The 12,959-nt window shown below is 41.3% G+C and overlaps 1 protein-coding gene across 1 annotated transcript in view; it reads right to left on the bottom strand.

Annotated features, from left to right (window-relative positions):
* Negr1 (neuronal growth regulator 1) overlaps nt 1-12,959 on the bottom strand; it is a 710,325-nt gene that overhangs the window by 414,199 nt on the left and 283,167 nt on the right. Inside the window, exon 2 of the mRNA XM_051165491.1 lies at nt 6,568-6,800. Coding sequence (XP_051021448.1) covers nt 6,568-6,800 — 233 coding nt within the window. The remainder of the gene's footprint in view (nt 1-6,567; nt 6,801-12,959) is intronic.

Raw genomic sequence — 12,959 nt, 5'->3', positions numbered from 1 at the left:
TTGGAATAGAAATTTTTCTAATTTTTCCATGTCCTAAGATTTTTTGATGAGAGTAAATTTGACTATAGGGCTGAAGAAAATGTCAATTTGATTATAATTCAGGATCTGGTATAGTCACTGCTCTCTCCTTTCAGCTATGTTTATGGTGATAATTGGGTTTAGAAATCACACTCAAAGCACACAAAATGGAGGACAAGCAGTGTGCTCAGAAAATGGGTAGCAGGAAAGTTGGAATCTGCGGACAAAGAGGTGTTGGCTGACAAAGGGATCAGTTCCACCAAGAAGAATCTGTGTCCTTTTCTTGGGAGTACAAAAAAGATGACTTAGGACTTCCTGGAGCCCATCTATTACAGGGTGCAGGGAGTAAATATGTCAGTTCATCCACCTCAAGACCCAGCTATACCACTCCCGGGCATATAATCCACCACACAACAAGGACATTTCCTCAACTATGTTCATAGCAGCTTTATTCATAATAGCCAGAATCTGGAAACAATCTAGATGTCCCTCAACTGAAGAATGGATAAAGATATTGTGGTGCATTTACACAATGGAATACTACTCAGGTATTCAAAAACAAGTAAATCTTAAAATTTGCAAGCAAATGGATGGAACTAGAAATGATCATCTTGAATGAGGTAACCCAGACCCAGAAAGGCACACATGGTATAAGTGGATGTTAGCCCAACATAGATGTCCTCTGAGAGACTCCACCGAGCAGGGGATAAGGACAGATGCTGGGATTCACTGCTGGACTCTGGATGGAGCACCAAGAGTGGTAAGGAAGAATGGGAGGATGGAAGGACCCAGAGGTTCAAGATCCCCACAAGGAGACCATCAAGGCCAGAGGATCTAGACCCAGGGGGCCTGTACAAACTGGTGTACCAACCAAGGACAGTACATGCAGTAAACCTAGACCCCCCCCCCCCCCGTTCAGATCTAGCCAATGAACAGCTCATTCTCCACAGTTGTGGGGGAGCAGGGGTTGCCTCTGACATGAACTCTGGTGCCCCTGATTTGATCACTTCCCTTTGGTGGGGAGGCCTGGCAAACAAGCTATCCGGATGAGCTCTGATAAGCTGTGGTCATGTGGTAGTGGTGGTGGTGGTTGTGGTGGTGGTGGTTCCCTTCTCTCAGAGGTCTAGGGAAGGGGAATTGGGCAGAGGAGAGAGGGAGTGGGGAATGGAAAGACACAAGTGAGGGGATAACAATAGGGATGCAATCTGAATACATTATATTGAATTTTTAAAAAAGAATGCAGATTGTCTGAAGTGCCTTCCTGAAAAGGGGCTGGCTGTCAGTGAGTTTCCTATGTTGAACACTCAGGTACTCAGAAACTGGAGTAGCCTTATTAGAAGTGGAACTAGGATGATGTTCGCATTGGCAATAGGTCTGACATTAACTCCATGAGGTTGACTTTGCATATGTGAAACATGGCAGAGCTATGGGGGGGGTCACGGAGGCTTTAACACAGATTTCAAGCCAAGACCTAGAAGCCTAGTCTATGTCTGACAGGGCCTCTGTCCACTTAGACAGCCTTTAAATTAGCATAGTTTCCAGTGTATAAGATGACTTTTTAACACCTTCCCCAAAAAGTCCATGCCGAAATCAGGGGTCATCTTATATGCTAGGTACTTACCTGCATCTTGCTCCCCCTTGCTTTATATGTCTAGTGTACATAGTGGGGGTGCCTCAGCCAATTCCCTGCTATGTGTGGGGAGTATGGAGCAGGAAGGAGCAAGATGCGCACATCTTCCTGTGCCTTGAGGGGGAGGATGTGAGCAAGGACTGGCTCTCCACCAGAACCTGCCCATTCGATTCTGAAGGCTGTTTATCTTTGGGTTGAGTATGGAACATGCCTTAAAGGGGGCAGCGTAGACTGACTGGCTGTCTTCAGGCATTTAATAAAGCACCTGGCTGTCTGTGCCCTGCCTGCAAATAGACACATGTCTGTGTCTGCTGCACAGGGTGTGCGCTGGAAGACGGGTGGTCTTGTACAGTGCGTATATCCCAAACCCTGTGTTTTTACTGGGAGAGTTGGGCGTTGTTTTATGCGCCCAGTCACCCTGCATGCCAGAAAATAGCAGTTACTCATGCATCATTAAGATGAAGCACAGATGGCCATGGTGACCTCAGGAAGTTAGGGACACCGGAAATAGAATGCCTTCTAAAGATGAGCACATGAAGCAAGTGCCCAGCCAGAAGAAACAACACATCGTCTCCAGGCTCAATGACTCCGAGTAAGAGATGTCTGTGACCACTGGGGCTCATGTTATCATACCAGATGCTAGACAGAGAATCAAAAGACCTAGTGTTTGTTCTACTGGGTACAAATCCTGCTTTGTACTAATCCTGCTTTGTTGTTCTCCTGGCCTTTGTATCTGAAATACCTACTCTGCGACGAACATTCAATTGCATTTTGTTTTACAGTGATTCACAACCAATAATTTTCCTTAAGTATCACAGAATGCTTGGACTCCATCTTAATTACAGTTATTATTGCAAAAGCAAGGTGGTGAGAAATGGGTTTATTTTGCTTATAGTCCTGCACTGCAATTCATCACTGGCCGAAGTCAGGGCAGATCTCAAGAAAGGAAAGAAGTAACTTGGAGGCAGGAGCTGATGCAAAGGCCATGGCAGAATGCTACTTACTGCCTTGCTCATCGTGGTTTGCTCAGCCTGATTTCTTATAGCACACAGGACTACCAGCCCATGGGTGTATCTACCACAATGATTAGGAAAATGTCCCAAGCCTTGCCTGCTTACAGCCCGATGTTATGAATCATTTTTATTCCAATTTCAGTTTAGTTGATTTCTCTCAAGTATAGCTTTTGCTAAATTGAAACTAAGCAGCACAGACTCCAACTTTTGAAGAATTAAGATGTAATTTAATTGTTAAGAAAGATGTTGGGATCCTTACAGTTGCCCTGGGTGGTCTTTGCCTCACAGGTAGATGCGAGCCAGGGGTGGGGTGGGATGCTATGATTTGAAAGTGATGTGTTTGAGTCACAGGTTGACAGAATAGACTTATGATACCTTATCTCATTATCTCTTGATTAGATTGAACATGCCTAGCATGGTCATGCACACACGAGGCTGCTTCCTGAGAGGAAGGCCCTGGCCTAATGAAAGATCAGTTGCTTGATAATGAGGATTGCACTACCGTGGCTTTGTGAACATGGGAGGTGGGATCTGGTTAGAGGAAGCAGGTCTCCCAGTATGCCCTGGGGGAGTAGATCTTTCCTTGCCTGGTACCCTGTTCAGTGCCTCTGCTTTCTGACTGCTATGATGCATGAAGTCCTTCTCACTGGGATGAGATAGTGCCTCTGAAAGCTTGAGACAATACAGGTCATCCTTTCAGATGTGTTGTCCCAGGCAGAAAAGTAAATACGTACACTGCCCACGTCGGATAATAAAACTGCACAAACACTCACGTAGCGTGGAATTCTATGAGCGTCACCTTGCACCACACACAATCTTTGTGTAGCAGGGATGAAGGCAGTTGCCTAGGCAACTGCTGAGTTCATTCCTTTGCACAAACAAAGAAGTGAAATGCCATGAAAAGGAGAGACAAGAGTAAAGAGAAAGGAGAAGTGAAGATGTATTCCTCCAGGATAGGAGAAGTCTAAGGCTACAGGTCCCTTATACAAGCTGTGCTGGCTTGGGAGGTTTGCAGGGTTCCTGTGTCCTCCCATTTTCCTTATTGGTCCTGTTTATGTACCTGCCCCGCATGGGAAGAAACCACCATCTTAGGGAGCCTGCTTTCATTTTCCTTGTGTACTTATGTCTTTCCAGCACCCCTTCATTTACGTATTTTGGGATATGCAAAGTAAAAAACATCATATTTCCAAATGAGCATCATTTAGATTTCCCATTATCTAATACTAACTTTGAGACCTCTCACCTGAAGCCAGAATTTCATCTCTGAATATTTTTATTCTTAGCATTGCACCACACAGTTAGAAAAATCCACACTATTAGCAATTTCAGTTTATCAACACTATATTGTAAATAAACAAGGAAGAATTAATTTTCTTATTGAGCACATTTGCTAATTTTTGCATTAATATTAAGTATGACATATCACATTCTTTGAATTTCATGAGTTTAGCTCAAGCAGCTTGAGTGTTTTTTTTTTCAAGCCAGAAACTAGTCGTAAGATAATTATCTACTCTGTTGGGACAAATTCAGGGTTAGAATACACGTATGCTGATTTGTCGTTGTTCTGTCTTGTTCAGCTGTTAATTAATAATTTAAAGGCATCAGCAGTACCAACAAATCCTCCACATGCAGTTCCTGTGTTCATTAGAACATCTCTTTGTTAACCTATTTCCTAAAATAATGTTTTAAAAGCTAGATTGCCCCAACTGCAAGATTCTGCAATGAAGATGAACTTTGCTGGCACGTGTGTGATGGAGGCATTCTGGCCTCAGTTGCTCAGTCTCTTTATCTTGGGGCATGGAGGATAGGCAAATCATTTGGCAAACAGCACATCCTTCAAAACTTAGCAGATAAGCTCGAGAGTGTATGCATATCCATTAATTTATACTCATTGAGAAGAAATGTAACTTAAGTAAGATTAACATTTTACGGCATTTATTTTGTTCTTGAGTTGACTGACAAGCCTATTAATGTATTCCATGAGCTTTATTAATGTAATTGGAAAATGTCCCACATGCCAATCAACTTATAATAAGTAATTATGCTCATAAATACTGTAAAATTATTAGCTTTTAATTTGATCTCATGACATACCTTCAAACAGTTGCATGGATTTCCTATTTCTAAAGTAAGAAACTTTACTGACAAGAACCCAGCCAGCACATTTTTAACTGCTCAGAAGCTCATGATCACCAAATGACCTTTATAAGCCAGCACCATCCAAACAGGCACTGGAAAACAACCTCTGCTGCGAGGTTGAAAATAAACACCAAGAGAGTTAAGCAGGAGTGAGGAAAGGGCAGTACCCCACTGTCCAGTTTACACACACACATGTGTTATACAGGACAGAAAATGAAGTCAGGATGCATTTCATATTGAGGACCTACAGGTTGCAAAGGATGAGCCAATGTCACTTCATGAGTGGCTCATTACACTGTCATCCAAACACTTCCTCTCAGAGTCAAATAGAACTTGTCATACTCCCCACCTGCCCTGGAATTTAGCTAACAAGCCAAAGAAGAGGCAAGATTAGGAACAGACCAGAGATGAGATGTGTCTGCTTTACAATTTCTTGTCCACACTGAAGCCAGACCAGACCCTGCCTTCCCAGGTTCCTTGGATAAATTCCACAAAAAGATGGACTTGGGCTGTAGATGTAGGCCAGCCCGTAAGGCAGTTGCTAGAATATTGACAACCCAGTCTCACAAAAACAGGTAGGGTGTTGTGTAAACCTGGCTTCGAGGGCCACTTACCACTGCAACCGTCTATAATCTACGGTGTTGTTTTCATTGTGAACTGTCTTCTTAAAGCCAATTGTGTAATTAATAAGTGTACCTTCATTGTGTCTGAAATATTTAATAATAATTATTGTTTTTGCGTTGAGATTCTTATGGTATATGAGGGACTAGGACTCGGTTAGGAAGGTTTTAGATGAAAACTGTTGTAGAGTTAATCTATAAACGAAATTCAAATCCAGCCTTTGCCTACAGAGAAAGAAATATGAAGCTAACAACATTGAGTCTTCATCCAACTTTATCAGGCACTAAGCCATGACATCATTCATTTTGTTTCTAATTTTACCTGTGATTATCGCAGCATACTTTTGAGAAATGGAGAGCAAAATATTTTCATGCGGACAACACATATGAGTTTATAGAACAAGTACATTACAGAAGGTGCAAAGATGTGCATTTTTTGCATCCTCCACAGACTATGGTTCTGTGTGTTCTGATGGGCACTTGCATTGGCAGAATGTGGCCTCTTACGGTTAAACATGAAAGTAGAACAAATATCAGTTGAATAGCATTGCTATCTGCTGAAGTTCAATCCGACATGAGGCATTGTGAATATCTTTCAAATTACTCTCTATTTATATTTAGCTTGAGTTATTCTAAAAGGTTATACTTTGCGTTGTCACTCAAATGCAAGTGGAGAGGCACTCTGTAGGAAGGTTGGAAGAGGCAGTCTTTACAGTCACCAACCACCCACAATTCACAAGGCTTTTACTTTTCAGCGTATTGGCTCTGGGTTTTTAAGTATTTATTTTAATGTATCTATTATAGATTCTCCAAGATTTATTTCAGAGATGACTCAAGGGAATATATGAAATATATCTTATGCAAAAAAATCATAATGTGGTGCTAATGGCCATTGCTTGTTCTTTAAGTGGGGATTCCTGGACCCAAATACTCATTATCTGCTAATGGAACCTAGAAGATAATTCAGAGGATAATGACAACATATTCTTGAATACTGGTAGCCGCTTCTAAGTCATCTCAATACCAATGTTAAATATTTCACACACAAAGTTTCACGCGGTAACCCTTCTGGAAAATGGATCTTTTGGTATCTCAATATCTCGTTTCAAGCTCTTTCCTCCCCAGCAGTTCACCAGGAAACACTCACCTTGCACGGTAAGATGAACCTGCATCGTCCTCGGTGTGTGTTGGGTCTGCACAGAACATGTGTACGGGCCATCATCTGTCACATCAACGTTCTGTATCTGGAGGCTGTAGTCTCTTTTATTCAATGTGGAAATGGAAACGCGAGGATCCACTGACCACTTGTCACCTCCAGCAAATATGATGCTTGACCTGTTGAGCCAGGCACCCTTTGATGCTCCATCCTCCAAGTAACACCTAGACATTGAGGGAGGGAGGGAGAGAAAGAAGAGAAATTGTTAATCAAAATAATAATGAATGATGGTATCTTTGTTCTGTGTGTCCTTTCTGCACAGTAAACAGCGGCACAACACTGAATGTAATGTCACACATTCAGGCGACATGATGCTACTGATGGATTGCATATTTGATGTTTTGTGCATTGTTACACAGTAAAATTCTTCATGTTTCTTAAGTTTGCCCATGTGCCTGAACTTCAGTCCAGAGCCAAACTCTCCCCCATTCTACCAATTTGTCTAATGATTACTAAATATTAATAATGCCTATAGAATACTTTTCTACATGAAATCACAGTTCTTTGACATTATATAATGTAGAAGAGGTCTGAGTGAGACAGCTTTGACATGGTCTAGTTCTGGATAAAATGCACCAGCCACAGCAAGCGTAAGAGCACTATGTAGCTGATGATTCTAAGAAAATCTGCCAAGTGACTAACTTGTGAAAGTCAACTATGACTTTCAATTTACAAAACATAAGCTACTTTCACCAAATGGCTGCTGCCATTAGTATAAAGCTGACACTAAACTTTCTTATTCATGTAATGGTCAACGGTTATAATGTCCCTATTTATGGCTGGGATGCGCACAGTGCTGGCTCTCTAGAAGTTGCCCTATAGCGACAAAGGTAAGCAAACAAACAAGCAGTCTACTGTGAGTGTACAGAGGAGAGGACACAGGTGCTTTCTCAAGGCTAGATGTGGCAAGACTTTTGGGAAGATGAGCTATCTGAGATGTACAGAGGTGGGTGGAAGTCATGGTTCCATAAGCACTACTCTGTATCTTAAGGTGAGAGAGCCAGATACACAGAAGTGCAAATAAGCAAGATGCATGGTGCAGGAGAGATGAAGAGCCAGACAGTGGAGACCAACGAGATGATGACAGTGTATCTTAAGGTGAAACCTGACACCAGTTATTCCAAGCCAGATTCTAGAACAAGACTCAGAAACAGTCCTCCGCTCAACAGAAGGAGGCAGGACGACCCAGGAGCAGAAGGCCCAGGTCGAATACCTGTGATTTTGCTGAGGCCTGAAGCTCAGCGTTTCATTTTGAAGAAAAAAAAATTCCTGTTGCAAATTAAAGACTAGTTTTGTTAAAGGAGTACAAGGCATGGCTTGCAGAAGGGAAACACATACATCTGAACAGCCTGACAGCATTTCCACAGAACACCTTGGGGGATTGAACACAGAGTCTGAGAATTGCTACAAAATTGCAAGTTGAAGGCAACTGGCAGCCACTACCTCGTTTATGAAACTAATCAGGGAGTGAACAAGGAACAAGGTTCCAGAAAAATCTAATTTGCAGTCAGCTTCCCTATATACAGAATCCAAAGTAGTAGGGGTTATAAAGTCATTTTTAATTGAAAAGCTTTTCCTTATGTATCCAATGAGGAAAATAAAACCTCCTTAATGCTATAGTTCAACAATTGCAGTGTGTTATTAATTCTTAATAACACACAAAAAAGAAGACAGAGGGGACATATTTCTCATTAAACAGGATCATATCCATGCTGGTGTCAGGTTAAATTCTCTACATTTGTTATGTAGGCCCATGAAGTGCTCCTTGTGTGACCTCTACAGTTCTGGCATTTACACAGTAGGGTGCTTATCACAGCCCGGAGGCTATGGCTTGCTACACCCTTCATCTCTACAAAATAAATCGAGATGTGTAGGTTAAATAACTTCCTCAAGACACTCCACTGGTGGGTGGAAGGATTGCATCTGCAATCAAGTCTTTTTTTTTTTTTTTAATCCAGATTTGATACCCTTTCCACAGCAATGCAGATCAAAGACTTTTAAAATGGGTTTCAGAAATGGGAAGATGATTAGAATGTTGCAGATGTTACTGCGAGTAATTTTTTATTTACTGAACGTGACCAATTGCTTAACCTGTCTTTTCTAAAGGAAGCATAACATTAATTATGGATGGGTATTTTGCCATGAAAGTCTGATTTGGTGGCTCTGCCGGGCATTTCCCTTTCTCTAGAGACAGGTGGAGCTTTGCTCACACCTGGGGTCAGGAGGCCTGTCCAGTGTGACTGGCACTTCCAGCTGTGGACTTTGCCTGTTGTTCTGGTGCAGCAGAGGACAGGGTGGCCTTTGCCAAGGAGGATGGGGAACTCAGGGTTCGCTTGTGTGTCCGTGGCTAGAAGAGCAACAGTCCAGAGCTGTCATTGGCTCCAGCCCAGTGATTCTTCAGGAAACATGGCGAGAACCAGATAAAAACAGGGTCTTTTGTCAGTCGCTTGCATTTCTACACTTTTCTTCCATACGGAATTTTACAAATCGAGGAGAATGAGGCTTAGCTCTGTCAAGGGGCTTTTCTAAACTCACAGGATGAGAGTGACGATTGCCTGGAGGTGAAGGCAATGCCTGCATGAACTGCACTAAACAAGCCAAGTCCACACTCACGCATGTGTATGTGTTTTGTTATTTCTAGCATTACATTATATGGAGTCTTTGAGAATAATGATGCTTCCTGGTCTTGCTGGTCATTCTTCCTTGTGTTCCTCCTCCAGAAAAATGCCTCTCCTTACAACATAAGGAATTAGTTGGATGTGTTACGAACTCACTAAAGAGTGAAAGTAGACTGGGTATGGTAGGATAAGCATGAGAGCCATATAAGGGACTGTGATAAATACTTACTTTTCTCATCTTTAGGCACCAAAGACCTTTTGATGTTGTTGTTGCTACTTTGTTTTATGCTTCATGGGATCCACAAATAAAAATATCCATAAAACCTGGTCTATACAAGATGTCCAAGGTGAACGGTTATAACACATCCTGAGTTGCTCAGAACAGGAAGCAGAAAATATTCTGACTTGCTTATTCCTGCCCCCAACACCTGCCATCAGACTGTCAGACTCCTGCTGTCTAAAAGACAGGGGAAACTTGTAACATCGAAATCAGGACAAGTCACGGGCTCCTATTTCATTTTAAAGAAAAGCCATGATTCCCAGAGGTCTCTAACCCATCTTGGGTAGTGAGGTCTCTTGTGTGTTTCTGACCTGGCCTGCTGTGCTGTGTTCCCAGCCAGTAAGGAGCACCTGCCTCAAGGAGATGGCAAAGGTTTTTTGATGCCACAGAAAGTATCTTCCCATAGCACTCTCTGTTAGTAGTTCCACACTTAGTGTTACCATTAGTTATTTAAGGTACACATTGACTGTATTACCTACCACGAATCCTAGCACCCTCATTGGACATACTGACTGAAGTGACATGTGGTTTTTGGTGTGGCACCAACACAGCTTGTGCTAACAAGCATATTTTTTGTGGCTTCTTTTTTCCTCTCCTGACAAATCTAGTAGTGTAGCAGTTTTTCTTTTAAATGAAAAACATTTTTCCGGAAAAGACATTCTACATTTAATAAAATATACATTCGGCATAGAACATTTTATTTTGGATTATTTGTCTATGCCTTGTTAGTGCTGCACCAAACACCACACAAAGGTTCATGTTACCAGTCAGTCATCAGTGTCATCCATATTCATGGTAACAAACATCTGAATATTGGAAAATGTACAAAACCTAGCTTGACTTAGTCCACTTTGCCTCAGTTGTTAACTGTACAAACCCAGGTTAAGGAAGGCAATGCCGCCTTCCTCTGATTAGCTCATGTTAGGATGGGGAGCTCCAGGCTGGCTGGGTATGGAGTGCCAGCTGATCCCACTGGTGTAGCAATTCTACCAGATTCTGTAGACACCAGTCTGCAGGGATCAGATCCTGACACTGAACATCAGGAAGCTCAGTGGAAATTAGCTTGAGGTGGTGTTTCTTACTTCCTAAGGTTCTGCTAGGGAAAAGTCCTGCGGCTGCCAAAGAACAACCTTGCCATGAGGAGGTTTCCAGCATAGGATCCCAGGGAGGAAGTCTGGCCAGCTCTGTGAAGACAGGTCAGTTTCCTCTTGATGGGCTGATTAATGAGAGCGTCTATTAAAGACACTAATTAATGAAAGGAGGAAGGAAAAATTCACCCCAATTCAAATCTAAGCAAAGTGAAAATTACTTTCTAATGATAGGGTATACCAGTTAGTTACACCGCTCTCTTCACTGTACCACAAAATTCCTGCCACATAAATATCTCCATGTATCTGTATCACAAACTCCAACTGTATCAGAGGATTCCCAAAGGCATACCAAAAATTTCAGAACCCTATGCAAGCTTCATGGTGACCTTTCTCACATGCAATTATATTTTAATTATAACTAAAATAAATGAATGAAAAAAAAGAATGTCTTGATATTCTGACAACTAGACTAAATTGAAGTAAGGAAAGGGAAATGAGATAAAATGAATTATAATCTCTTTCCTATTTGTCTCTATTTTAATAGGTACAGTCTTCTTAATGTCTTTCAAAATCACATATGTGTATGTACACGTAAGTTTATATACATTTGCTTGCCTGTGTGTCTAGCATCTATCTATATAGAATTTTCCTCTAACTTATCCAGAATGCAATTTCTAGACTATAAAATCATCCATGCTACAATGACTGGTTACATCACATGATTGGTTGTATTACACGGTTGGTTGTGTCACATGATTGGTTGTGTTACAAGGTTGGCTGTGTTGTGCATCTTGAGTTTTCTACATCTGCTCTCAGACATCACCAAGCATATCATTTAATTTTTTTTTCATTCAGACATTACAAGTCTTTGAGGTCTGTGGTATGGCCAAACATTACTGTTAGGTCTATTCACAACCAGGGGGACAGCCACAGAACAAGGGAGTAACTTCTAGACAGCAAGCATACTGAAATCTGTGGTGCATAATAGTACCATTAACGCTGCACTTGCATAGTAAGCCTTAGGACCTCCACTCAGGGTTATTGATGGGATCTGCACACTCCTGTTCACAGGAATAACACCGCATTAGCAATGCATTTGCTTGTCTTATAATATCAGGAAATAAAAAACATACTAACATAAATAACATTGATTTCTTTCTCTCAGAAAGAAGAAAATCCATATCCTATATATTTTATTCAGGTTATTCTTTTTTAATTATTATTTATTCACATTACATCCTGATTGTAATTCCCTCCCTCTTATCTTCCTGCTCCCACCGTCCCTCCCTTTTCTGTCCTACTCCCCTCCCCTAGACCTCTGACAGGTGGGTCCTCCTCCCCCACCATCTGACCACAGCCTATTAGGTCTCATCTGGATAGCCTTCATCCCCTTTTGTGATAATATTTTAAGTATAAATTAGGTAAGTGGTTGAAAGCCATAATCTACAATCAAGAACACATTTCAAAATATCTTAACCATTTTCTATATTGTGCATTAGAAGTGAACATAACAAAGATAAAACTTTACAAATTTTTCTTGATTTTGTCTTATTTAGAACTCTATATTTCAATTATTCCTAAAAGCTAACTTTATAGATTCATAATCATTTGTATCATTGAAATGCACAATTTAATTCTTAAATCTGCTTATGTGTATTTGGTAGGTATCTCTATGTTACAGTATTTCAGAATCTCCAATATTTAGAAGATCACTTAAGTTTTGCTTTGGATTAAAGCAAATTTCCAAATATCCAATCTGTCTACATTCACCTAGAATTAACCCACATGCTTATGCAATAACACATGTTGAGGTATTTTAATTTTTATTTGTCTGTACTTAAAAGTGATACTTCCACATATGTAGCGGTCCTCCATCATGCACTGCTTGTAAATAACTATCACAAAATTAAATTCTCTTAATGTATAAGTGTATAACTATAAATAGTGTGAAAGGTGCCTATGTACTCTGAATAAAGAAACCAGGAAACTCTCGATGAGTAAATGCATCCTGTTTCATTTTCAATCTGGTATGGAAGAAAGCATTTCTTGAGGTGGATGGCCACTGTGGGTGAAGACACATTAAAGGGGCCTTGCATATGATCTCATTTGACACTTGCAAACACCCTGAGAAGTGGGTGTCAGCAGCAGTTCTCAGGTCTGTGTGCACAGGCACAGGAAATGACCCAGAGGGGAGGCCTTGCATGCTGGAGAAGCCCACTCAAGGTCATCTGCCCTGGCGCCTTGAAACTTCTCTCTCATCAGAAACACCTGTCATCTCCACGTATCCCATTTTACACTCAGTGAAGCCGACTTCTTTCTCCCCACACAAACTAA

Source organism: Acomys russatus, chromosome 23 (assembly GCF_903995435.1).
Source record: "Acomys russatus chromosome 23, mAcoRus1.1, whole genome shotgun sequence".
NCBI lineage: Eukaryota > Metazoa > Chordata > Mammalia > Rodentia > Muridae > Acomys > Acomys russatus.
Note: the sequence above shows the minus strand (reverse complement) of the source record. Positions and strands in the feature narration are given on the sequence as shown.